The sequence below is a fragment of the Carassius gibelio genome, chromosome B25 (assembly GCF_023724105.1).
Source record: "Carassius gibelio isolate Cgi1373 ecotype wild population from Czech Republic chromosome B25, carGib1.2-hapl.c, whole genome shotgun sequence".
Lineage (NCBI taxonomy): Eukaryota > Metazoa > Chordata > Actinopteri > Cypriniformes > Cyprinidae > Carassius > Carassius gibelio.
In genome coordinates this window covers 11,340,316-11,368,146 of record NC_068420.1, presented here as the reverse complement: position 1 = coordinate 11,368,146, position 27,831 = coordinate 11,340,316, and the positions used below count along the sequence as shown (strand labels likewise).

General features: G+C 36.3%; 1 protein-coding gene across 4 annotated transcripts; it reads left to right on the top strand.

Annotated features, from left to right (window-relative positions):
* Positions 1 to 399: 399 nt before the first annotated feature.
* Positions 400 to 27,824, top strand: dyrk4 (dual-specificity tyrosine-(Y)-phosphorylation regulated kinase 4). 4 transcript variants are annotated; one of them, XM_052597005.1, is made up of 14 exons: positions 400 to 618; positions 14,923 to 15,006; positions 17,350 to 17,493; positions 18,277 to 18,418; positions 18,584 to 18,747; positions 20,654 to 20,790; positions 22,112 to 22,252; positions 23,292 to 23,430; positions 24,338 to 24,419; positions 24,763 to 24,935; positions 25,216 to 25,276; positions 25,627 to 25,756; positions 25,846 to 26,012; positions 26,245 to 27,824. In XM_052597005.1, exons 1-14 carry the CDS (start codon positions 565 to 567, stop codon positions 26,511 to 26,513), a joined length of 1,887 nt encoding a protein of 628 aa, XP_052452965.1. In that variant the 5' UTR covers positions 400 to 564; the 3' UTR covers positions 26,514 to 27,824. The 4 variants fall into 4 exon arrangements, with proteins under 4 accessions (XP_052452965.1, XP_052452968.1, XP_052452964.1 ...); XM_052597004.1 differs by lacking the exon at positions 400 to 618 and adding an exon at positions 11,152 to 11,850; XM_052597008.1 differs by lacking the exon at positions 14,923 to 15,006 and having other exon boundaries at positions 401 to 618.
* Positions 27,825 to 27,831: the final 7 nt, after the last annotated feature.

Sequence of the window (27,831 nt, the reverse complement as noted above, 5' to 3'; positions counted from 1 at the left end):
GACTAACTTTTAAGACTGGTCTTAACCTTTTATTTTTATGCAACGGTCTGAAGCTAAAAATGTTTTAATTCCGAATTTGTTTATTACAAACACAGATGTTAATTGAAGGACTGGAGACGTATTGTGAATTTTTGTGATGTTTTAACAAACTCTTATTCTGACGACACCCATTCACTACATTGGTGAGCAAGTGATGTCACACTAAATTTCTTAAAAAATCTGACCTCCATGTTTACCTGAACGTGACACTGACATTATGCAATGCGTTTCTGAAGAGCACAAGAATGCAAGTGCAGTAAAACCAAACCTGCGGATGGCATAAGATGAGCGAGTGGTGGCCTGACTGCACCTGCTTCCATCACTCAGTGACTTATCATCAGGTTCCTCTGCTGTCTGAGCCAAACATGTCAGCACCAGACACCAGGCTCACTGGCTGCAGCTCCAAAGCACCCAAACAGTGTCATCGCAGCCCACGCTGTAGCTGCCGTACATTAGGATTGGATTTGTTATTTAATTTGTTCCCTGGATTCACCCGAACACTGTTCAGCATTGCCTGAGGTAGAAATGGGCCCGAGGGCAGAATCAGAGAGAGGGGAAGGAGAAAACAGAGGAGAGAAGGTAAGATATTGAACAGAATAATGAAAGACTATGGAAGAACACTTTATATAATGACCAGGTATGTGATGTTGTAGTGTCAGATAGTTGTAAATCCTAAATTTCCAAATTGTGATACATCATTTGAGACCAAGGACAAAAAGAAGAGTGTTATTATTCCATGGGTTATGGATTAAGTTTAGCTCTCAATAATCAACAATGTGGCCCAAAAATATTTGGACACATATGGCACACCAATCCAATTGTCATTTATTTTAAAAGGAAGGCATACATTTTAGTGATTTTATGTGTTTGTAATTCAACTTAAGTTAATATACATACTGTACATAAACCACAGGGTATTATTTTTGCAATAACAAGGTAGTCCCTTGCTTAGTGTTTGTAGGGTATGATGTTTCTTCCTTCATCCAGGCAACCAGAGAACACTGATGTAACTAGTCTCTTGAGCTTAGTTAACCGATGACCAAAATCCTGTAAGAAAAACATCTTTATTGGCAGACTGCATAAATTAAGATCAAATGTGAGAGGGTGGTTTCAAAGTTGATATGTTAGATCTTAATTTGTTAAGTCTAGGAAGTCTTCAAGGATGTGTCATAGCCTTAAAGTTAATCTGCATATTACAATTAATCTGCATATTACATAACACAAGATCAAGTTTAAGATTGCCATTGGAAAGCTGACTAAAAACGATGCATTAGGTTCAAACAGAGGACAGAAAGCTTGTGCACTCATTGCTCAGTGCACCCCTTCAATAACTATACAATACATAAAACAAACACACTAAAAGATAACTTTTCATTGCACAAAACTATTAGTTTTTGTGAAAAACATCACCTTTTGCATATCTTGGAGTGTCTGGACTGTATGTATTGAAACCTTGAAAACATTTCAGGTGCACAACATTTAATTAATGGTATCCACCATTAAAAAATATATAAATATGTTCAAGTGCTTTGCATTTGGATTCTGTGTAATAACAGGAATATTTCTCAAAGCAGGTGATGGTCTTGAAATGTATTGGTGAAGGTGGTAATGATTTTTTACAGCTTTGTTTGTGTGGTTTTGTGGTAGTTGTTTTGGCATTCTGAGCCTTTATTTTGACAGGACAGCCATTAGACAGGAAGCAAAATGGGGTAGGGGGATTAGGGTTAGTGAGCCCTGACTCAAACTCAGGTGGGTCGGAATGCCTGAAGTGAAACAGCGCTACAAGTCCACCACAGTGATGTTTTGATGGCTATAGCGATAAAGTTTGACTTGATTTTCATTTTTCTTACTTTGATTTTCCTGCAGTTATCTTATGTTGATGAATGCCCGTAGTCCGATTCATAAAAATATATATATATTTTGAAATGGTTCTTTTAATGAATCCTTCAGTCTCAGTCAGCAGTTTGAAACAGACTGTTGAAAATGTAAATTCTTGAATGATCCAAGTAGAGGTGGTTACTCGGAAAGTAATCAAATTGTAAAGTAACATAACATTTGGTTATGTTTGTCTCGAAATGTTTGACTATACATCAAGTTGTGTGTACTTCAAATTTGTGATTGTATACACAGTATAGAATTTATATAGTGAACTGTGCCAGCTTTTAATAACTTTAATGTTAGTACCTTGTAAATTGTTTAAGGATTTAAAAATACTTGTGGCTTGTAGTTACAGTTTAAAAGTAGCTGCTAAAAAAAGTTGGGTCATTTTGGAACAATTCTTGGCTTAGACAGTCCATGGGGCATCTGTGCTCAAAGATTCAGCACATTTAAAGACTAGGTCGAAGCCAAAATGAAATCTTTGGCTACAAAATCAAAGCTGCTCAGAATAATTACTGTAGATGTCAGCTGTAATTTAAACATGAATAGATGTTGAATGTTATCATTGCCATCCTGTCCCATCCTCTGTGTGTGTGTGTGTGTGTGTGTGTGTGTGTGTGCACATGGGTGTGTGTATTTGTGTGTGTGAAAGGGATTAGCCCATGTGGGGCCTGGCCCAGACAGCTGACCTTGATAGATAATGTTACTCATGCTGGCATAAATTTGTGGGGCATTGTCAGTCTGTCTCTCTGCCTCTTCCCAATCACTGAATGACTCTACTATTGAACATGGACATCTGTAAATTTCAAGCATCATTATCCACCGTATTCATGAGAGATTGGAGCATTGTTTTTATTCATACATTTATTTTTATTAATGGTGCTTGCTAAGATTTAGAATAAACCCTACTCTTAAGAACTAGGGTTTGGCATGTGAATTGTCCTGGGTGCTAGTGCTACAACATATTCAGGTTGACATTTTTAGACTTTGTGCCAAGTCTTGTTCTGTTTTTTAATCCCGCTGAGTGTTGTGGTTTTTTTTTTTTTAGTATGGTATGTTACATTAAAAATAGTCCAACTTTTAAAAGTTTGTTTCATAACCAGAAAACCAGTCTATTTACATGCTTCCTTAAGACCTTCCTTAATATTTAGCTTTTTCTTAGTAATGTTCTTAAAAATGACATACTACACTAGGTCACCCAACTGACTATTTCTCAGCTACAAGACTGCTTATACTGTTAATTATATTAGTCCAATTGCAGGCCTAAATTGGTCATGAACACACTGGACCTATTAAAATAGACTGCCATCTGTAGTTTCAATAATGCACACATATATATGGTCATGTGCAAAAATAAAGTCTTAGCAAAGGTGTGGACTTTACCTTGACTTTATCTGCTGGCTTCCTAAACGTGTCGCATGTGGTTAATCCATATATCCTCTACTCTGCAACACCTGCTCTATTGGATGACCCTTTCACCTGAATGACTTCTATCCACTTGTTGATCACTACATATGCTTAACTTGCATATCTGCCAGCTAGGTCATTTGCCATCAGTCTGTTGCCTTCATGAAAACATATATTGTTGAATATTTGTTATATCATGGGTGATACTGATTTTGAAGCCACACCCAGTTTGCACCATCAATATAGATAGCATTAACACTAGATTAGAGGAGCTAGAAATAGGAAGGCTGGAAAGTTTGTTCTCATAAGGTCTAGCATCATTTGTAGAAGTCACTATATTTGATTATCTAATTTACTAATGTTCATTCATTTGTAAGTAAGAGTGGCTTGGATGTAATTTTTGGGGCACAGTAAGATTAATAACTTCGAAATTAATTCTAAACAGTATAGCTGTATTTATATATATATATATATATATTTTATTTTTTTATTTTTTTATTTTAACTTGAAGATATTTCCCAACTGTGTTCACAACTAGAGTGTCCAGTCCTGCTCCTGAGGGACACCTCACTGCAGGGTTTAGCTTCAACTTTAATTAAACGAAGCTGAATCAGCTAATCAAGGTCAAAAGGATTACTCGAAACTCTCAGGCAGGGGTGTGTATAAAAACCATTGTTAGCTAACTATAGCCTAGTCATTAGTTACACTGAACTCTATTGGTAATGACATAACTTATTACTATAGTAGCTTTTGGGAAATGCACCCAAGGTGTGCTGACCAAGTTAGAACTAAATTCTGCAGGAAGGTTGGCCTCCAGGACTAATAATGACAACCTCTTACATAAATTTAATGTTGATGTGTGTGTTACAGGAGTGTCCAATCCTGCTCTTGGAGTGCCACCTTCCAGCGGAGCAGGGGTGTCCAAACTCTGTCCTGAAGGGCCACTGTCCTGCAGAGTTTAGCTCCAACCCTAATAAAACACACATGAACCAGCTAATCAAGGTCTTCAGGAAAGCTTTATCTTTGAGGAAGGTGTGTTGGAGTTAACTTTGCCGAACAATGGCCCATCAAGGGTAGGTTTGGAAAACTCTGGGGTATTTGTTTAAAATATTTTACAAGAACTGATCTTAATCCAAATGGCTGTGTTACCTCTGGAGAAATTTGTTAGAAGAGGCAAAGTTTTAATGACAGTTGTAAGCTGTTCTTTTTTAAAACTCTTTTATTGCCAGAAGACCTGTAATGTCATAGTAGATTGTAACATGTCCACCTCACATTGAAAACCCCATTGGCCATGTGATAAAGGCAACACATCTGTTACATAACCATTGAGTGACACAATTAAAGTGATATGTCTAAGGTCTTCCAAATGTCAGTTACAATGTAAACATAAAGTTGGTAAACACATTCCCATTCTCAACTGATGGCAGGTGCACAAGATCCAATTTGTTCTCTCCTAAGTGGCGCTGAGAGATGTGGGTATATACATTAGACCCCAAGCCCCCATGGATGAAACAGTCAGAAATATTATCCTCTATGGAGGCAAATGGCGGAGGTATCACTATGAAGGGCAGAGCTCATTTTCCCACTCTCTCTGTGCTGGAGCAGGAGAAACCAAAGCCTATGTGTGCATGCCGGGGGATAAGATTTCCTCTCTGCACTTCACTGCTGTTTGTCAGCGTCCTGGGGGAATGTGAACGGTGGAGGGGAGGAAATATCTCCAGCTCTGTCTCCAGGAGACGGCCTCTGGGAGGGAGGAGTTACCAGAAGTCCCAACAGAAGTCGCTTATGATGCCCCGAGTGGAGCTCCACTGTCAGGGATCACTCCCCTGATGTTTCCCATAGAGCAAGAGGAAGATGGCACTGAGAGCCCCCACTGCTCAGCCTCCGGCTCAGGATGGCTCCCTTGTGGAGTCTCGTCCACACGTCACCAAGCTCTCCCCGAGCACCCCATGTAGCCACCCATTTATCCCTGCCTGCAGCACACATCTCCTCGAACAGAGATATGGAGATGGCACATAAAACGGACTCTTAGATCCATTGCAGGGAGATGAGTGTGACTACATCCTCTTTGACCCAAGATCCAGAGATTGTGCATCTTTGCACAAGCACATGTCTGAAGAAGTCTAAAAGAAGGGGATCCCTTCGGGTTATTCATTCTGGATTGTGGAGCTCTAGATCATTGAAGACCAAAGAAGTTGTTGTGGTTAACTTCAGGACTCCTTACCGGCAAGTGGACATGACGTAGTGGGACTGAGGCCTATGGTTACCGCAGCATGGGGTGACCCTGCCATGGGTGGAGAAGGGACCACACCATCTTGCTGTGGCTTTGAGATCCTCCAGAACTGTTGGGGCACACAACAAAGTCAGAGGAATGGGAGAGTTCAACCTGAGGTAAAGATTTATGGAGTTCTGCCGGCAGAATGTGCCATCTCCTAAATTTTCCACCCCTTGTAGTAGTGCTAATGAATCATGGATAAATGTACATACAACTGTAGATCAGCTAGATTGCATTTCAGTTTGTCTAGTGCATTTTAACAGTAAAAGTTTTTTTTAGAAAAGGCTCCAAATTTTGTTCTTTTAATTCTCTTTTCTAATTTGTGTTCTGCAGATGTGATATTTCAAATGCAAAGTGATCATTTCTCTTTAGTTTACAAGTAGGGATGCACCGAAATTTCGGCCACCGAAAATTTTCGGCCGAAAATGGCCTTTTCGGTTTTCGGCCGATAGACTTTTATCACCGAAACAACACGGCCGAAATGTTGTGATGACGCAAACAGAAACCGCGACCTGCACGTGCACCTGCATAGCAAAGACCACGAGCTCCCCGCGACATTCACTTAACACCAGTGAACATTCTCTCTCTTCTTACTCCTTTATTCGCAGCACTAAAGCGTCTCCTAACAAAGAGATTAAGACGGACCACGATGTAAAAACACAGAAAAGTACAGTCTTATAGAGTCTGTTAGCACACGTCTCATTGAGATCTTTTCGGATCCTCTGCACTTCATCGCGAATGTGCTTGATCCGCGTTATAAAGACCATTACTTGGATGCGGAAATAAGGCAGCGCGCACGACAAAATGATCCAGGCCGCGCTGGATGCGGAGAACCCGCGTGGAGACGGAGAAGCGCCAAGCGCAGGAGACTGATCAGAGCGCAGAAAAAAAGACTGGTCCCTGCACCAGATGAGTGGCATGCACCATCGTTGTCTGATATGTTCAGTGAAATTCTGCAAGAAAGTGCCTCAAATAATAATAATACGTTGGCTATTTTGTTCTTATACACACACACACAAACATATATACATACATAATATCAGATTGTAGCCATATTTATGCTAGATTTTCTGCTAGATTTCTGCTTTAATTTGATAAAAATGTTTATTTATGCCCTGGCCCTATTTAAATACACTCTCTCAAATATTTCTCAAATGTCAGGCAGATGACAAGCTCAACAGCTAGATGGTTATCTGTCTGAAGTCCCCATCCCCAGAAGTTATAACAGTCTTGCCTACTGGAGAAGTAATGCACTTTCTAGTCCTACATAGAAAAATTTCAAATGCACTTCACCTAAATGCACTTTGTTTTTATGAGAGAACTGTTCATTTTAAAACCTTTCTGCAGGCCAGTAGGCCTGAACATTATTATTAAATATACATGAGTGGGATAAATTTTTAGTTTGAATTTTATTTTATACTGTGCATTGTTGCAATGTGCTTAATAAATATTTGCATCATTTGTAATTATGTATTTTTATGTATTTTTTTTTAAATAAGTTATGTAATTGTAATTATCTTTGAAACTTTAATATTAATTTATGCAATTGCAATGTCTTAATTTTAGTAAAGTTAGTACACGGTCATAGCAATAAATGCAATGGTACTAATAATTGGCATAATTTCTTTCTGTGTTTCGGTTTCGGTTTTCGGCCTTGGTTTTCTCTTTTTCGGTTTTCGGTTTCGGCCAAGAATTTTCATTTCGGTGCATCCCTATTTACAAGTCAGATAAGCTTAATATTGATTGTGGCAACCTGTACAATGCCTTACATCCTGCTAAGATGCTAAGTAGAAGATAAATAGAATGCTCCCAGAACACATTCATGTTTTTCTTCACAATGCATAAAAGGTATTACCCATCAAAACGTCCATCCTGCTCTTTTCCATAGAACAGCTTGGTGAAAAGTGGCTGCACTTTTGAAAAAAAGTGTGCAAAAACTGAACTCTTAGGGCAGGGGTCCACTTTCCTGTAGAGTTTAGCTCCAACCTTTATCAAACTCACCGGCCTGTAACTTTCTAGTGATCCTGAAGACCTTGATTAGTTTGTTTAGGTGGGTTTGATTATGGTTGTATCTCAACTTTTGAGAACCCCTCCCTAAGGGTTACAACAGCTTGTCACTTGGGCAGTACCCTTAAATCCATTCCTAAAAGTTGTATGATACTTCAATGAACCTTCTAGGGGTAAGAAATTATGGTTCAGCGATGCCCCATGCCACACTGTAAAAAATTTCTTGTTGTTTTTACAAAAACTTTTTGGCAGCTGTGGTTGCCAGAATAATTTTGTAAAAATACAGAAAACTGTAAACACATTTACGTCAAAAACTGTTAATTTTACAATATAAAGCTGTAATTTACAAACAAGAAAATGTGAATATAAACCAGTAAATTCAACAACACACAAAATTAAATCTGTTTTGTACCTTGAAAATACTGACAACCACCATAATAATAAAGATGGTACTGTATAAGAGAAAGCCACATGAAGTATCAAAGCTCATCACAAGTAGCTTCACCACAAGCAGAAGTATATATTAACATATAGAAGGTGCACATTTATGGAAACACAAAACACCATCATGGTAACACACGTGATACTTAAATAATGCAAAAAACTTTCATTAAGCAACAGAAGATGTAACATAAAGCTCAAATGTACATAACTGATAACAAGAACTATTTAAAAACATGATTATTTAAACAAAATACTTTCAAACGTGGAGTGTCACGCAGGGAATTCTGGGAATATCAGTTTACAGTTTTAGACTGTAAATTCTACATTGATTTGTTCTTTTTTTACTTCTAAAAGCTGTATAATTAACAGAATTTTACTGTAAATTTACATTAAATGCTTTGTTAGATCTTTTACAGTTTTTCCCTGTATATAGTACGGGAACTTACTGTTAACCTATTATCAGTTTTTTTCCGTAGCGTTTTTACAAAATTTTACAGTTAAAATTACACTTATTTTTTACAGTGCATAAATGCACACATTTTTCCAACTTTTTGAGTGTCAAGCTCCAGAAAAGTACCATAGCAACTTTAATTTCAGTTTGTTTATCACAAAGTAATCCTATGTCTTCAGAAAACTAGAAAAATAGTGCATGAGTCATAGAGATTGACAGCTGCAGTCATCCATACACTTTCATATGGAGCAGTCTGCAAAGTCTGCTACTTCTAGACTAATTATGCTCCATGAAAAAGGCTACATATTACACATAAAGGAGAGTGGATGATAACAGAGTTTTCATTTTCGGGTGAATCTTTCAAAGGCACGCATTTTGGATCAAAGTATTGAGATGATCAAAGGATTCCTGACTCAGCTTTGTTCAAAAAACCTGATCAGTTCTCTCTAGCATTTCCTTGTGCTGTATAAGGCCGTCATCATCAAGGTCATTAATTAAATACTTATGCTTATAAAAATCATTTACTAAATGGCTGATTATAGAATGCAAATAAGCAGTCTATCACCTTTTAATCATTACTACATCCACAGCAGCGAATGTGTGAGTGTTGGTGTTTACCTCACACATTTCCATGACTGATTTCAGTCATGCAGAGCTGTTAGGTTCTTAATAACGGAGTCTTGAATGGAATGAACCAGAGATGGTGGCAGGCTACTGAGGATTGGGCAGGGAAGAGGTGTCATCGTGCTGAATGAGCACTCCGTCAAGAACAATTCATCCCCATAGCTCATCATGATTACTAGTGTGCCTTGGTGTTATGTAACATAAACACTAATCATAATCAGGCATCTTTCCCTCCTCCCAACACAGCCAGTGTTTGTTCTTGTGTCTTACACCTTTGTCTCTCTGCTGATCTATCTGTCTTTTATTGCCAGTCTAGTTTGCACTCTGAATGTAATAATTGGTTACAGCATAAGTTTCAATTAAAAACAAACATTTTCAGAATTTCGGAATTCCTTCAAAATTCTACTTTTACAATATGGAAAAAAAATAGCAGAATGCGTGTTTGGAAAGACATGAGATTGAATAATGACAGATTAAACGTTTTTAAACATTAATCCATATTCAGTGCATTTAGATTTTAAAATAGTAGGTATTACAGGCACTCACTATGTACAGTATGTTCAAATCCGATCCAAATGCCATGCACTGTGGTTTGGTTATGCTAAAACTAAATGCTGTCCTCTTTTTCTCCATCCTATAACTGATGTTCAGAAATACAATAACTATTTTTCTTAGGCCTAAATCTGTAGACACAGGCTGCCTTAGCATGACATTTGAGAAAGGTGGTTTGATAATAAGCCTACATACTGAGTCACGTTGTAACAGTGAAAAGCTCCCGCTCTGCCATGCTTGTTACATGTGAGCAGAGCTAGTCTATAGGGAATAGGTGTGAAAAAAAAGTGTCAACTTGTTACCTTCTATATTTGCCATTTATGAAGGCTTGAAGTGTTTTGTATAGCTAGAATAACTGTCTCCAGTATATCCAGCCATCTGATAATAATACAATAGACATCACAAATGGCTTAAAAAGATATTGTGTTCTATAAATGTAATTGAACATAAATATAGTGTAGCTCACAGGAATACATTTTTTGCAATCAAAGTGTATCCTGTGTAAGTGTGTTCCTGTGTGCGAGAGTGGTACCGTAGAGCAATGCATTAGCAGCGCAAGGTTGTGGGTTCAATTCCCGGGGAACAAATTTTAGGTAAAAAGGTGTCTGCTAAATGCATACATTTATATTTAATTTATTTATTTATCTGTCATTAGGTAGACTTAGGGGCTTCTCACCCATTCTCACTATACCACTGTGAGATTTTTGAATTAGGCTAGTTGGTCTATGGAAACATGCAGACTGATATTTTATGCCATTGCCTGGCACCAAGATGTCATGTCAATTTAAAAACAGTTAAGCTATATTAAAAACTCATCTCACAACCTCAACATGCGCTTCAATGATAGGAAAATGCCTTATGCCTTGAGGAGCATGCTTATGATTTATATATATATATATATATATATATATATATATATATATATATATATATATATATATATATATATATATACATTTATTATTTGTAATTGTTATAGGGTGTAATATTGAACACATATTATACTGATATTATAATTGTGCATATTTTTCTGTTATAATTATGTTTTGATAAAAAATGTATCACTTAATTAAATGTATTTTGCCAATAATAATATATCCTAATCAAAGACATATTTATGTACCATTCTTTTTATTTTATTTATGTTTTAATTTTTTCCCCATATATTTGGCTGGTTGTGTGAACATGACTGCACCCACACTGGGGGACCACCTTTATGTAAAATCGCTTTATTTTCATTGTTCAGACATAATTTTTCACCCAAACACATTTATCAGCAGTACGGTTAACTTTTAGGTTTTGAAATTTACCTTTTTCACTAATGCAACTACACGATCTCACCCTTCAAATCAAAGTCCAGTAATCACGGAGGCAATGCAATAGGTTGAGTGAAGGGCGTTTTTAAGCTCTTGTCTCGTCCACTGCTCTTTTGACATTTTGAAATACACATGGCTTTGGGAATGACGATGTACTGATGGGCGTTATTTATTGGGGTCCCATCGTTCGTTGACAGATGGAAACTTAAAGAGAGAGCAGTAAACGGATAGTGGTGAAGGCGGTGCCGTTGCATACTCAAAGCCCGTGTCAAAGAGAAGAAATTGTGAGAGGAGGCACTCGCGGCAAGTAGGCTACACACAAACAACTCATGCCTGCGAGTCGGTTGTGTTATTGAAGGCTGACTTGTGCAGCCGTACATTTGGACATTGTGTCATAACTGTCCTGGATTACCACTTTATGAGCGCCATGACTTGGCAAACAAATGCAGTGTGCTAGAATGGAAGGAATATGGGTTCCGTGATAGGTAAGCGCACGTAAACACATCTATATAGAGTGCAGGCAGGCTGGAAAACCTGAACAGGTGGCATATCTCGGGACATACACGTCAAGTGGAGCAGCAGACGGACAGCTTGCCTCTTTCCGTTAATCTCTTGCTGACGAAAGCTTTCAACCCCTCCGCCTCATCGGGAAACACTTCATTTCGCGAAGTTCTCGCTGCTATTTTCCAGTGCTGACAGAACGGGTTCCGGTGTCTTACAGGATTCTTAAAATGCACATGCAAGTTTCCTGCTGGATTTAAAAGTGAACGTGTTTTTCCTCTCTCATGCCTTATGACTTGGATGTGTTAAATATCCACGTGTCAAAAAGCGACATGTTTCCTGAAATTAATAATAAGGTAATGTATGAGCAGTTTATGCCTTCCCTCGCATGCATTTATGATTACGCTTGTTAAAAGCTTTTGCAGCCTATTTATCTGATTGTGGTTGCACTGAAGTTTTCTTTTAGGCTATTATGAAAAAAAAGTTAACAGTTAATTAATAACTAATAACTTTTTACCTATTTAACATTTTATGTTAAATAATGGTAGGCTATTTAAAATAGTTTATGCATGCATGTTTTTATTAGATAGATAGCCTATTATTAGTAGGCCTACGCCTTTTACAGGTTTATGTAATTCCATAATAATATATCAATTGCTGTTATATTGGTCACTTGGTATTAGTCTCCCCTGATCTTAAAAAGAAAAATAAATTAACCAGGGGAAAAAAAAAGTTTTTTTTAATTAGATTAATTTTATTTAATTTAAATTATAGGCTATGCATATTAATTATGTATTGTATGCATTGACATTACTTTTATTTTTTACAAGATATTTTATTTTGGCAGAAACTATAATTATAATAGGGCTAAAATATAACGCTGTTATCAAAAGAAAAGTGTGTGTGTGAGAGAGAGAGTGTGTGTGTGTGTGTATCTAATTATAAGCCTGGTTATACTTTTCAGAAGAAGAAAATGTAGTTAACATGGTATTTTTGTAAGGGGATATAAAGAACTTCATCACATTTTATTTTATTTGGTTATTTGCTCAGATTTCATTGCACTTCGCCTTCTAAGAATCGTAACTCACAGTAACACGAGAGACTATTTGATTGCATTCTGTTCTGTGTATTTTCAGTTTTATTGATTATAAAGTTAAGAGTGCAAAGTTACAATAAATTATGTAGGAGTCCCAATATTCTATTCATCCTGCCACTCCAGCATTGAGATTTATCTCACCGCGGTGTGTAATGAAATGCATTGGCGACAGTTTATTGTCTGTGTTCTATCAAGGATTGATGTTGTTAAAAGCACCCCTTGCACCCTATGAGTATATTTGGTCTGAACATGTGATGCTTAGGATGCTTAAAAAACCTCAAGCCAGTGTCTAAGTATGAACCATCCTTTAAGGTGACTGTCAGCAAATGATTCAGTACTAGGCTCCAAGTAAAGGCATTAAGAGTCTTGAGTATTAAGAACGGCATATGATGTATATTTGAACTTTTGGGGTGTGGTTTGGGTTTCACCCATGGCCATAGTTTATTCTTTATTGGGGTGGCCCAAATACTCTATTGGTCTGTCTGTGTATGTGATACCAAAAAGGGTAAAAACCATTGGTGATGGGCTTAAACACCAGTATTTTTTAAAATAGCATTTGGGATATAAAATTGGGCACATTGTAGAGTGAAAGTCATTGGTTTAGCTCACAGTAGACTCTTAAGAATAAAGGTTTCACAATGGTGTTTTCAAACCGATGCCACATAATAACTGTTTAGTTCCCCAAAGAACCTTTGAGTGATATTTTCTTTACAAGAACTATTTTTCTTAGTGCAAAGAACATTATAACAATCTAAAGAGCCTTTATCCATTATAAAGAACTTTTTGTGGAATGGAAAGTTTGAATGAATGTTAAAGGTTCTTCATGGGACCATAGATGCCAATAAGGAACCTTTTTTCTTAGAGTATATTTTAGGAATGCATTAATTAAAAAAATACTGGCCAATAATTGTTTTTATGAATTTTTTTTATATATATTATATTATATTTTGTTTTAATAGAACTAAAGTTAAGATCAAATGCTACAATCCAATTCAGCCATAACAAATTTTAAATGTAAGTATGACTGTTTAAGCAATTGATATTCGTTTTGGGATTTACTAAGTATTACACTTTACAGTGTTATTAAATTGTTAACATTTTTAAAGAGGAACTTTAAGCGAGCTTAAAGCTCAATGATGGTAAAAGTACAAATAATGAGAAACTATAATGCACAATTAAAAATCGAATATTAACCAATTACGATTAATTAAATCTTATATTGACTGATAAAAAAAAATCACTCCCGTAACACATTGAATAAATGTGAAATTTTGAAGAAGAAAATCTGGAGTAGTATTTTCTTGTAGTATTTTCATTCACCCAAGGAATGAATGCAAATTTTCAAGCATTTTATTGGCTATCTCATCCTTGCATTGCACACTGACCCACATTGTAACACAAAGCCCTTGGTCCTGAACATAGCAACTCAAAGGTGTTAATATTTGAATGAGTCTTTTAAAGCCCGCGGCTCACATTGCACAGCTGACCAGCCACAGTCTAAGTGTAACAAATTTTTACTGCCTGTTTTCTAAATGCTTCTCTTTGTTGCTTCCACACTTGAATCCATGTACTCTCTGATCCCCCTATAAGCCAGAATGTATTTCACTGCATGTGAATGAATGCAGTTAAGTCCCAACGCATCAGCATGGCTAAACCTCCCGCTGCTTGGCCAAAAACCACCCTATGTTTTGGACTCTGTAAATAATCACCCTGTGTATTAAGGGTGTGAGAGCCACATAAATCTCCAAGGTGTGTATACAGCCGAGATCATCTGTTTGAATTCTGCTACAGGTCCGCCAATATCCTCTCATTGTATCCCCCCCCCCGACCCAAGAGGCTCTAAGTTTAGCTGGAGCTTTTCATCCGTCCTTATGCTGTCTGTCGGCACTATTGACGCACGCTTCACCTGATTAAGATGGATGTGAGCCTGTTTTCTCGCATGTCCGCAATCATGACTGATTGTAGTCATCGCAAGTCCCCTGATTTACTTGACCGCTCCGCGTTCGTGCTCGAGAGGAACATTAGTTAGGAGCTGATTGCTGTGAAGTGTGAAGTACCAGTCTGCAAATCACGACTGCCTTCTACTATGAGGTCAAACTGCATCATGTGACATGGTGGGCATCATTGAAATGCTATTAATGTGCTTTTGAATTAAAAACAAGCAACCTTGTACTGAACATGAGTCATCTGCTGTGTTGAATAACACAGAGCGAGCAGAGATGAATCCTGGAGATATTTAGCCAGCATCCCACACGTAAGACTGTGGATGTGGGCTGCGAAAGTGCGCCCACTCGTCACGCTCATGACGTCTTTCCTCCGCTCTCTCTCACAGTCAGCCAGACCCGAGGCTTTCCCTCACCCCCACAGGTCTCAGGCCGAGAACACAAAAATAGGACCCAACTGCACCTACTCACAGGTGAGACTATTTTCACAGAGAAAGACATAAGCGGTTACTTAACAGTGATGATTCATTTGTATTGATTCGCGAAGGCTTTGTGAATCATTCTACTGAAAGGCTGATTCTGTCTGGGAGGAAAACTGTGAGATGGGTGCAGGGTGTTGTGAACAATTCTGTCTACCTGATGAATCTAATCTGTCTATGCAAAGCAATTTCACTGACTGAAAGAATAACGTGGATAATGCCTGACTAGAAATCCTACAAGATAGCTATATGATATACACTACCATTCAAAAGTTTTGGAGTGGTATAGACTATTGTTTTAAATAAACTAATACTTTTATTCTGAAAGCAGTGAATTGTAGTTAAAAGCTTGTAATTAAAAAATGTATTTCAAATATAAGCTGTTCTTTTTAACTTTTCTCATCAAAGAATACTGAAAAAATGTCAAATATTTCCACTAAAATATAAAACAAAAACTGTTTTTAACATTGATGATAATAAGAAATTTTTCTTGAGCCACAAATATATTAGAATTACTTCTGGAGCATCATGTGACACTGAAGTCTGGAGAAATGATGCTGAGAATTCAGCTTTGCATCACAGGAAGGAATGACATATTAAAACATAATCATATAGAAAACAGTTATTGATCAAATAAATGCAACCTTGATGAGAGTTATTTTTAAAAAATCACACCAAACCTAAACTGCTGAATGGTATATAAATTATTCGTTAAGAATTTCTCATTCTTAGTTTTATTTTTTTGCTGGACGCACAGTCAAGCTTATTTACTATGCAAATGTAAAAAAAAATTAATAATAATAATAATTATCATATTATGTGTTTTCACTTGATCAGGCATTACAAACAAGGATTCTACGCTAACTCATCTCCACAGATGGACCGAATTGTTTGAGTCACCATAATCACTGAATATTTTACAGTTGGCATCATCTAATCTTGGATATTTAGTAGTAAATACACATGACTAAATATTATAATAAAAGGCGCGTTCGACTTGAAGCAGCGCTGCACAGAATGATCACTGTATTTGACATCAAAGTACCGCGAGAGCGATAAGAGAGCACATGGATCCAATGCATTCGAATCGCTCTCGCGGTACTTTGATCTCATACAGTGATCATTCTGTGCAGCGCTGCTTCAACTCAAACGCGCCTAATATGTTGAAATTATAAATCATGTGATTGAAATCAAATCATGTGACACATTCTAGATATCTTAAAGGTGAAGCGTCTGTAATTTCTGTCCCACTTGCGTCAATTAATCATTAAAAATTTAACAGATTTAATAATAAATAGCAGTATTTACAAGATGTGTTAGGCAAAGACTTAAGTGAGCAGTTATTTTATGTAATGAATGAAAAGAAAATCAGGAAATCATTTAAACAAACTGATTCACTAAATTAATTGCACTTCCCAATACTATTACTCAAAAATGTTTGGCTTAAATATACAGCTGATGCTTATCTGTGAATAAGCTCTTCATTTGTATGCCGCTATATATAGATGACAATGCATGATTCTTCCCAGCACCTGTGGAAAGCGTTGTGTTAAATCTTTAATGTTGAGTGTGAAATGACCCCCTAACAGTTGTCATTAACTGAAAGCAATCTCTTCACAGGTGCTAACAGCTGCTCATAATAAAGTGCTTGGCATAGTGTCTCTGAATGTGGAAATGCGTTGATTCGATTGTGGTTTGAATGCACAGCTGTGGTACGTTGTTTACGCACAGCCTACTGTATTCTTGTAGGTCTCTGCAGGTGCCCCAATGCTATATTTAGCTTCTGTTTCTATGCGTCATGATCAAGTTGGCAGAAGCCGCAGTATCTCCAGAACATATGAGATTGAATATCGCATCTATCTATAGACACACTTGCTCTTTTTTCAGCCCAGACGTTTATCGAGCACTTGCTTTGAACCGTGAGATGGGGGAAAACCTCTAAGCTATGAACGAGCCCCTCCCTTGTGCAGTGCCCTACATTTGTTTCATAGCGCGGAGACCTTTTGTTTTACTCCTTACATAAGAATATAGTGAAAAAAGGAACAGTGCAGAGAAAATCTGCATCATTGGCTCTGACTTAGTAAGTTTTAGAGCATGTATTCGTTCCTCTGATGAAGTGGGTTGTGAAAGACTGCCGTATCGCTGCTTTTGTCCCCACCTCGGTCTCAAGTGCCGCTGAAATTCCATCCTCTATGCAGGGGGTCCGGTTCATTGGGGCCGTTGGCCACTAGCCTTGTGTGAAGCTCACGTATCTTCCCCCCGTTTGGCCCTTGTTACTGATTTGTAGAGTTTTTCATGTTGAACAGTCCTCAGAGTGTTGTATCTTTTGTTTTTCAGAAGTGTGGGACAGGAGTTGGTCCTTTGCCCCAGCTAGAGGCTCCGGTCAAACAAGTTTTGGTGACCAATGGCAAACTTCTGCATTCGAATGGAACCTTACCCAGTATCGTCAAACAACTGGTGCAAAGCACTCAAGGGAATCAGGTCGGATAACACTCAGAAAATGAAAATACAGTTATCATCACTCACTCTTATGCATCTATACAGTCTTCTATGACTTCTCTAGATCACAAAACAAGATTTTTTTAATGCACATTTTTTCCTAAATAACAACTGTTAATAGTAATTATGTCTGTCAATCTCCAAAAATAACTAACGATCATAATCATAAATACACAGTGTTGGTGAGTAACTAGTTACATGTAATGGCGTGTTATGTAATTTAATTACAAAATAAATTTAACCGTAATCTGTTACAGTTACTGAGAAATGTTTTTATTTAATTAAATTAGTTACTTATGTACATGTTAACAATCACAAATATTTTTGTATTAATATTAACTATTTCTTGCTATGATTTTAAATCTGTATTTAACCTCAGAACAATCTCAAAGTAACAGTAATCAGTGTTCAGTACTACTGTAAGGTTAACCCTGCCTGCTTTAAATGTTTGACAATTGAAAACATCAATTAGAAATGTAATAATCAAAAACTAATCAAATGTAATCAGTTACATTAATAAAGTAACTTAAATAGTTACAATACTTATTACATTTTAAATAGGGGAACTTGTAATCTGTAACTTATATATCCTTCCCAACACTGAAAATAATAGCTTCAAAAGACTTGGAATATAGTATACAAGTCATATGGACCACTTTTGTAGTTTTGGGGGGATTTTTACTGAAAAAAACAAATAAAAATAAAACCAGTAAGTATGAAATGAGGGTGAGTAAAAAATATGTTCTTGCATTTCTTGTAACACAGGAGGAGAGACCTAGGCCACAGTTTCCCAATCGATTTGGTTCATCTATGGAAAACCTCTCCGAATCCTTAACTAGGAGCATCATTAATAAGTTTGAGAAGATCAGGACGTATGAGGGACAGAGGCTGCCTATGTCTCCCACAAGTATGAAGTGCTCTGGACTTCTTCTTTTTTTTCAGAATTTAACCAATGCAAAAATAACTGTAAATAGAATCAGACCTCTCTAATGATCTGGTAATTATCTGGTTAATTGGATTATATACTGTTATGTTCACTATTTATGCATGTCTTCCTTCATCTTCCAAACAGCGGCACTGAAGCACTTCCAGAACCAGCTAACAGAATATGAGAAGGAGGAGATCATGGACTACTCTGAGATCTGGTATCTGGGTTTGGACACTAAGAAGATTGAGGGCTCCCAGGGATCCCCACAGAATGCAGGCTATGACGATGAGCATGGCAGCTACTTAAAGGTTAAATATGATATATCAGCTTTTTGTGATTACATTACTTTTGCCTGCCTATTTTTATTTTACTGTTGGTGAGACACTTTTACAGTTTTTAGTAATATTTTGAATTAGTTTTTATTTTCATATTTTCCATTTAAATTTTAAAGGGGTGGTTGACTTTTTTTTCTAGGCTTGAATGTCTTTATGGGGTGCAGTCTAACGTGTTAATGCCTTGTTAAAAAAATAAAAAAAATTTTTATTTATATATATATATATATATATATATATATATATATATATATATACATTTTTTTTTTTTTTACATAATTTACCTTTATTCCACACCGCTCTGTCCCTTCTCCTATAAATGCGCTGATCATTTTCTACCTTAATGAAGCATCTCCCTCAGAAATATTCGATGAGTTCTGATTGGTTAGTGAGTCCAGTGTGTTTTGATTGGCTAAATGCCTCAAGTTCACGTCTAAATGTCCAGCCCCTCACCTTAGCGGCATGTGCTTCCGTTGTATTGTAAAAAAAATGGCGTAGTTTATACAAAGGTATATTGCTTATGAATTTGAGCCTGATTGAGATGCAGAGGATATTAGTGAAGCAGATCACGCAGAACCTGTGCAAGCACAGCTCTTAATGGTATGTTTTTTTTATGTTGTTGTCTCATAGTTTTAGATATGCTGTTATTTGTAAATGCTACTTCTTCTGTTAGCTTTTAATATACGGTTTTATCCTGATTAAAGTTTTAAGATGTACGGCAACCACACACATCCATGTATAATGCTTCTCATAGCTATGTGTAAATAAATGTATAAATGGAACAGTTCAGAGATTGGGATAGAGAGAGATGCAGAGCGTGTGCAGAGCAGGCTGATGTGTGAAACAGGATTGAGAACCGCTGCTTTGCTTTAGAATTCATTAGAATCGTTAGAAGAGAAAATCACAATTCATATATAAATAGATTTTTGCATGTGCCCCTATTTTTCTTCCTCTTCCCTAAAGCATGCATGGCCTCACCCCCATAGTTGCATGTCACAAACCCAGGAAGTAACTCGTTGCAGTCCCTACAAGCCGTTTTTATAGCCATTAAACTGCCAGAATTTTAAAAGACAATATCTCCGTTTGCATGAACTTTAAGCGCCGCAAGTTTACAGATATTGTTTATGCTCACACAACAACATTACAAACTAACTAACGTTAAAAAAGTGAAATCACAATCAACCACCCATTCAAAGTTCAAGTAATTTTGTTGTATGTTTTTCTGTTTATTTTATTAATAGTTTTTTATGTTTATAAAGTTTTTATACATTTTATTTAACTTCTGGTTTTACTTTTAGTTATTTTAGAATTTTAAGTTAATTTGAACTTAATGAAACTAAAAATGTTGCTTTGGCAGCTACAGTAGCTACAAGTTCTTTTTAGGATTTCATTTTATTTCACATAACATTTATTTTATGGCTTCTGGCAAACAGCTTTATGGTTGATATACTGACCTCATTTTCAACTTCTCGATAAATGATGAAATTGCATTACAGCACGAGGCTGGCTAATTCAGCTACAGGCTGCCAGACTCTCATGTCTGATGTCCCAACCCATCTTCTATGAATGTGCCTATTCAGAAAGACGTTCCTTAGGATTACTGGGCATTAGATTGAATGCCTTCAGGCTTGACAATTTAAACAGTCAAATAGCAGGCATTTGCAGTCAAAACATGTAAACAGTGTCACATGTTGGACGGTATGTCTTGATATGTTCCTGAGTGTATAAACAAGATATAAACAAATGAGAAACATTTATGCATATCAGTATTAACATTGAGATGTTTCTCCAAGTAACAAGAAGTCTGCCACTGCAAAGGAGACGGGAATAATTATGCTGATCTGTTTGTCAGCTGACTCTGTCCTCTAAATACTCTGTGCAGGTCGTGCATGACCATATAGCCTATCGCTATGAAGTCCTGGAGGTGATTGGGAAAGGATCATTTGGCCAAGTCTTGAAATGTTTGGATCACAAGATAAATGAGATGGTGGCCCTCAAGATCATTCGGAATAAGAAGAGGTAAAATAAACCTCCGGTCCATGTGTTCATTCTCATTTCCATGCAGTCTTTGGTACAATTGGGGTTGGTGGCTCCTAGGGGGACCTTGGTACTGCCAAGGGGGTCTGTCAATTATTGTTTGATTTCAGGCTAATGTTTACGAAAAAATGTATATGTGAAATAAATAATAATATAATGTTAAATATTAAAATAATATGAAAATTGAATTGATATTAATAAAAAATAATTACGCTTCTTTTATTAAAATAATATTAAGTTAAACTCTAAAACTAAAGTTAGAAGCTAAACTTTAATGGGTTTCAATGCACCCATTAGAAATAGCAATGAAAATATACACAATATTTCCCACTGCCTTACTAAAATAAACCTTTTTTCACACTTTTCCCTCCATAAGGCCATCAAAAGGTCTTTAATCAGCGCTTAACTGGGTCATAGCTTACACTAGACTTGATGCACTGAAAGGTGTTAAAAGGTGTCTGTTGTGTATCACATTACATGTCTGGGCAGAACTGATCTCATGCCCTTCAACTGCCATTTCACCTGCTTCGACTGATGCTTTAACTTGAAACCCTCTCAAAATGCAAAGCTCAGTGCTGAAAACAGAATAGCTGCTCTGAATTTGCTTACAGAAAGTCTTTTTAGGTTTATATAATATACACTATTTGCATTAAAATCCAAACATTTTAGGCTTTCTAGAGTAATCCAAATACATTTGAAAATGCCTAATGTTCTCTGCATTTTTGTCTCGTGTCCACACTGAGATAATGATTTTGTCCTGTGAAAATTTCGCTTTTTGAAGACGCTCTCTCAAGTGGATAAATGCTGTTTTCACATTGCTGTGTGGATATGATGCAAGTTTAATCATGTGCCACGTATTGTACCGATAGATATGTTTAGACCAGTACTGTGTGCCTGTTATGGGCTGTTCATTTTCACACTGTTGCTAAAGATTACTACTTTGTACAATTTTCATATCACAGTCTGGAAAATATGACAGAATTGTAATTGTAATGCAACTTAGATTGTATCAACGAATGGTGAGATATTGTGCTAAAACAGTTATCTTGCCAGAAGAATTGTTTGAGAACTTTATAATCTTAAATTAGATCTATTCTGCTAAAACCAAACACATAACATTATCATGTTTATTACCATCCTAAACACTCAGTTAGTTGTCATGACAGAACAAATTTATTTTTAGAAAATCCCATACAGTGTCACTGTTGAAACACTGTCACATTAGGACAAATAATAATAATAATATTCTGCATATTGATAAAGTTAATAATAATTGGTGAGTTTTTTTTCTTTTGACCTTCAGGTTCCATCATCAGGCTCTTGTAGAGCTGAAGATCTTAGATGCTGTGCGGAGAAGAGACAGAGATAATTGCCACAATGTCATTCACATGAAGGAGTACTTCTACTTCCGCAACCACCTGTGCATCTCCTTCGAGCTGCTGGGGTGGGTCCACATTTAGATGGACACATAATCTATTTCAATTGATACTATTAAATCAGTATAGTTACACGTGTTAAACATTGGAGTCACGTACTGGACTTAAATAGAAAACTCCCCTGTAACTACAGCTTATTATAGACATCTATTTAAAGTAAATATAAAGGCATTTTACGACCATATTGATGAGTGAAATGGGATATTCAACTAAAAATACATACAATTAATTTGAATTAACTTAAAAAAAGTACTGTAGTTAATTTAAAATATTTTTGTAGTTATTTATTATTGCATTTTGATTTCATGTTGTCTTTAGCCCACGCAGTCAAGGTAAAACTTGTAAAAAAAAATGAGGTTTTGTTATTGCAGATCATCATATTAGTTATGATTCATTAGTTAGATGTCACATTAGCCCGAGGTGGTGGTTTGTCCCGACAGTTGCCATATTTAGGTGTGAAGTGAGAGTTTCCTGGTGAAGACCTTTAGGGCTCTGGGTAAAGTGATCAATTAAGTCACTTTGCATGAAAAGCAGCTTCATCTCTGGCAGCCTTGACCTTTAGAGGACATCAGGTGCGTCCTCCCCGTCTTCAGTTACAGTCACAGAATCCTTTAGTTAATGCCTTGATTAGGCCCCTATCTCTTTCCCTGCCCACTCATGGTGTGAAGTCTCCGATTACATTAGGCTGTTCACAGCAGCTGTTTTAGGCCTCCCTTCTGCCAAAGATAATGACTTTCATGAGTTCCCTCTCAAAGGGCTCTTTAGCATAATGCTTAGCGGTTAACACACTAATAGTGAGATTTAGTTTTTATGGATGTGCTTAAAGACAGGAGGCTGTTGAGTGACAATGGATGTGTTTATCCAAAGTTCAGAGTGAGGTAGTGACAAAAATGACTATGCTGCCCTCTAGAGGCATTTAGATAAATGGCATACTGCCATACTCAAATTCATTTCTATGTATAGTTCACGAGGTATTAGCCAATAACATTATTCTGTAACATAGTGACAGATAGCTACATGTTAGTTGTACCTCTTGTCTCCATACAGAGCGAACCTCTACGAGCTTATTAAGAAGAACAACTTCCAGGGCTTCAGTCTGGGGTTGATTCGGCGTTTTGCTCAGGGACTGCTCAAGTGCCTCCAGATGCTGTACAAAGAGAATATCATCCACTGTGACCTTAAACCGGTAAACTGAAGTCTGTTAAAGTGTGAAACACCCCAAAATTAAAAGCTAAATAAAAAAAATAAATGCAATGAAATGAATACTTTTATTCATCAGGCATGCGTTAAATTTATTTAAAGTGAAAGTGAAGACATTTATAATCTTACAGAAGACTTCATTGAAAAAAAAATTATTACCGTTTCCACAAAATTATTAAGCTGACCAACTGTTTTTAGTATTGATGCTGTTTTCAGCATATTAGAATGATGAAGACTTGACATCACACAAAGAAATTATATTTTATAATAAATTACAATAGTGCTTTAAACATTGATTTTAAATTGTAATTATATTTCACAATGTTACTATTTTACTGTTAGGTTGAGATTTTTGATCAGTTAATTGCAGCTTTGGTGAGCATTGTTTTTTAATTTTACTGACCTCTAAAGTATAATTAAACAGTATTTATATTAAAATCTAAATTATTATGTAAAACAGGAATTCATTTTTAATTGTTTTATTAATTAATTACTACTCATAAATAACAAATAAACTATTAATTAATTACATTATTACTATTATTAAAAATAATAGTTTACATTAAAATCAGTCAATCAAATATTACTATGATATAAAAATACGAAAATATTTATTTATTTACATATCAGTAACCTTCTATTTTTGAGTGGAATAGAAAATTAGTTGTTGTTGTTGTTGTTGTTGTTTTTTTAGCTAATTGTCTACCTTTTGCCCATACAATGAGAGTGGATGGGGATCAGGGACAGCCATGGTCACCATCCACTTTCAAAGTTTGAGAAAGAGCGGCTGGACATTCAGCTGGATAACTTATTTAAAAAAAAATACAAATGCATTCACAAGTAAAATGACCATTTTGACAAAACACCCATAATCCTTTATTTTGTTTTAATAGGAGAACATTCTCCTGTCCAAGAGGGGACAAGGAAACATAAAAGTGGTCGACTTTGGGTCAAGCTGCTATGAGCATCAGAGAGGTAAGTGCAAGAGCCCTGTGTAATGAACACATCACCAGATGTATCCTGATTGTGTGATTTACACCATATGGGGCAATGCATAGCAAAATCTGCAATCGGTAGATTAGACGCCATTGACATAGATTTGAGAAATGTTTTTTTACTGTTCTAACTATGCACGATTTTAATAGAATTTGATCATTTGCTTCTAGTGCATTCTCCCCTCCATTAAAACAGACCAGTGACCCAGCAATTGAGAAACAATGATTTAGTGTTATTTGAACCGTTAATCGAATTCATGCTGTTAAAGTGGCATTGTCAAATCCATGTAGCTCTAACAGACCTCTTGTATTCTCATCTGCAGTATACACTTACATTCAGAGCCGCTTCTACCGCTCGCCAGAGGTGATTCTGGGCCATCCGTACAGCATGGCAATAGACATGTGGAGTCTGGGCTGCATTTTAGCAGAGCTGTACACTGGCTATCCCCTCTTCCCAGGAGAGAGTGAAGTGGAGCAGATCGCCTGCATCATGGAGGTGAGAGACTGTATTAGCAGTCTTGAAGCCATGCAAATACAACTAATGGGAGCTTTAAAGCTTTAAAATGAATGCAAAAACAGCACAAAAGTGTCATAACACCTTCACACATAGTTTATTATTATTGCATGAAAAAAGCATAGAAAAGAGTATTTGAAAGTATTTAAGAGTTTACGTATTCTCTGGATTATAGTTGTTTAAAAAGCTTCATGTGGTTTAATGACTCTTTTATAGTTATTTGAAATGCATTGGTGGCTGAACATGATTTTTGCTTTTACAGATTATGGGACTTCCTCCAAATGACTTTGTTCAAACTGCATCAAGACGGAGGTTATTTTTTGGTAAGTAGATTGCTTAGAAATAAAGGTAACGCTTTTACAAGATTCCATTTGCTAACATCAGTTATGAACTAAAAATGAAAAATAATACTCTATTCAGTTTACTTGTACATTATAAAAATCTAAATTTATATCTGTTAATATTATTTAATGATCCTGAGTTTACATAAACTAACAATGGGTTGTATTTTTTAATAACCAACGTTAACAAAGATGAATAAACACCATAACAAATTAATTGATCATTATTAGTTCATTTTAGTGGATTAACGGGACCTTAGGAATTTAATAAAACTCAAATAACATTGAATTAAAAACGACTTTGTTCATGCTAATTTATTTTGACTGATCAGATTCCAAAGGAAACCCAAGGAATATCACCAACAGCAAAGGGAAGAAACGTCGACCTAACTCAAAAGATCTTGCCAGTGTGTTGAAGACCAATGATCCTCAATTTCTTGACTTCATTCGGCGTTGCCTTGTGTATGTCTAGTAAAGTAATTTCATGTTTATTACCACCACAGCACACACATAAATAGATTTTTTCAACCTGTACCACTGGGTCCTTGTAGGTGGGATCCCACCAAACGCATGACCCCTGATGAAGGGATGCAGCACGAGTGGATCACAGAGGGACGTCTCAACAAGCTCCATCCTAAACCCCGGCCTATCCGGAAAGACACTGACAACAATTATGAATTCACTTACCGCAAAGCAACTTTAAACAGGACAAGCAAGGGTCAGAATATGTCCTTGTAAAATAATGATTGATTAAAACTATTGGTAATGATATACAAGTGCCCTAAACATGTTTGGAGACTTAAGTCTTGCTTGAAAACATCTTGAATTCAATCATTTTCAGTTAATAAAAATGAAATAGTGATAATAAATCTGAAATCTAATTACTTAAATTAATTTATCATTTTGTTATGTTATGCAAAATATGATTACTATCATTTATCTTTCCATAGCTGATAAATCTGGTTCTGACGACAAACTTAAGAGGGTCAGTGACACTTCAAGCAAAGGAGGCAAGACTGCATCAGAAGAGCGTCTGCGTCCAATAGGAGCATCAGCCGAGGAAGACAACGGTGAAGACGCTGGCAAAAGTGTGAGCAAAGACAGCAAGTCGGACTCAAGTGGAGAGCGCTCCGTTCAGATCCTCATCAAACCTCAGACGGGCTCAAGCACTGATTCTTCAGAAGGACCGGAGCCTCAGTTTCTCCCTCCTATTGTATAAAACCCCAAAGATTTTAAGATTTGAACCCCAAAGAAATGATTTTATTGCGTATGGTTTATACTTCAGCCGCTTGGTCTGGACTTACCTGTTGTGCGGCTTAGACAGTTTGACTTGTTGTATGGCAAAAAGCCAAACAAATTATTATTTTTTTTAGCAGTTTCTTACTTGTGGTCTGTAAAGTTGCGGTCAAGCTAGAGTTTCAGCATCCAAAAATTATTTTATGACAATTGTGGCACGAGGATATGATGCTGTAAGGCTTTCTATACACTATAATACAATAAAATAAAATAAATAAATAGAGCCTCTATTTATAGTCTAGTGTGACCACATCTTCACTCTCCAGTCTAGAGGAATTAGATTAGTGGTCAAAGAGTGCTAGTCTGTGTATTCAGATGATTTGATTTCTAAGTAAAGTGAATACTTTGGTATCATTTTGGTGCTTGTGATGTATTTTGAAAGGATTATTACTAAAAGATTGTTTGTAACGCTAGCATATTTTACGGAGCATCATGCTATGTGCATGTTTATTGGGTCTAGTGTGCTTTTTCTTTTCAAAGCATCAAAGCTTTTAGCAATGTCATTAATAGAGCTCAAGGTTAAAGCTGCTTTATTGTGCAATATTACTGCATGGATTAACAGTGTTTGTACGCTTTGTTGCCATTTGCCAGTTTTTTATTTGTATTTTTATTATTTCTATGAGCTTGTAAGCTGTCGGTGCAATAATTACTGAGCCAAAGAAATTAATGGTATAAGTTTTTGTTCTAGAGAAACACATCCTCAGATTAAATCTGATGGAAAGCACACTAGATCATCAAAATGTGCACAATACTTGGGTGCTTGTATTGATGATGACTGATAATGATGACAATGTTGATGATGATGGTTATGATTAAGAGTGAAGGTCAAGAATGTTGCAGTTTAAAGTAAAATTAGTTGGTCATTGTAAGTTTATACAGAATTAAAAATACAACCTTTTCTGGATAGTAATAGTATATTTTCCTGTATATAGAGTTGTTAAGGTAAATACCATGCACCCGTGTGGTTGCCACAAAGTCATGTAAACATTAGACAAGGTTTTACTTGTTCTCATTTTGTTTATCTGTTATCATTGAAAAAGAGATTTTTACTACCATATGCTATCTCTCTCCCTTGTTGTTTCTTGACAATTTTGTTTATGGGATTTTAGAAGAAAGTTTTGGATCAAGGGTGTTAGGTAGAGCCTTCCAGTATTAGAAAGAAATCATTTAAATTGTCTCTTGAATAATGTCTAAAACACTGTCATACCTATGACAATAAAGATGTAAAACCGTACCGAATG

Bases quoted from the DNA above. Each gene is read 5' to 3' on its own strand.
- dyrk4 (XM_052597004.1), top strand. From the start codon at position 11,779: ATGCCTTATGACTTGGATGTGTTAAATATCCACGTGTCAAAAAGCGAC. The intron at 18,748-20,653 runs GTTAAATATGAT...TACTCTGTGCAG, and splicing joins AGCATGGCAGCTACTTAAAG to GTCGTGCATGACCATATAGC. The intron at 22,253-23,291 runs GTGGGTCCACAT...GTCTCCATACAG, and splicing joins ATCTCCTTCGAGCTGCTGGG to AGCGAACCTCTACGAGCTTA.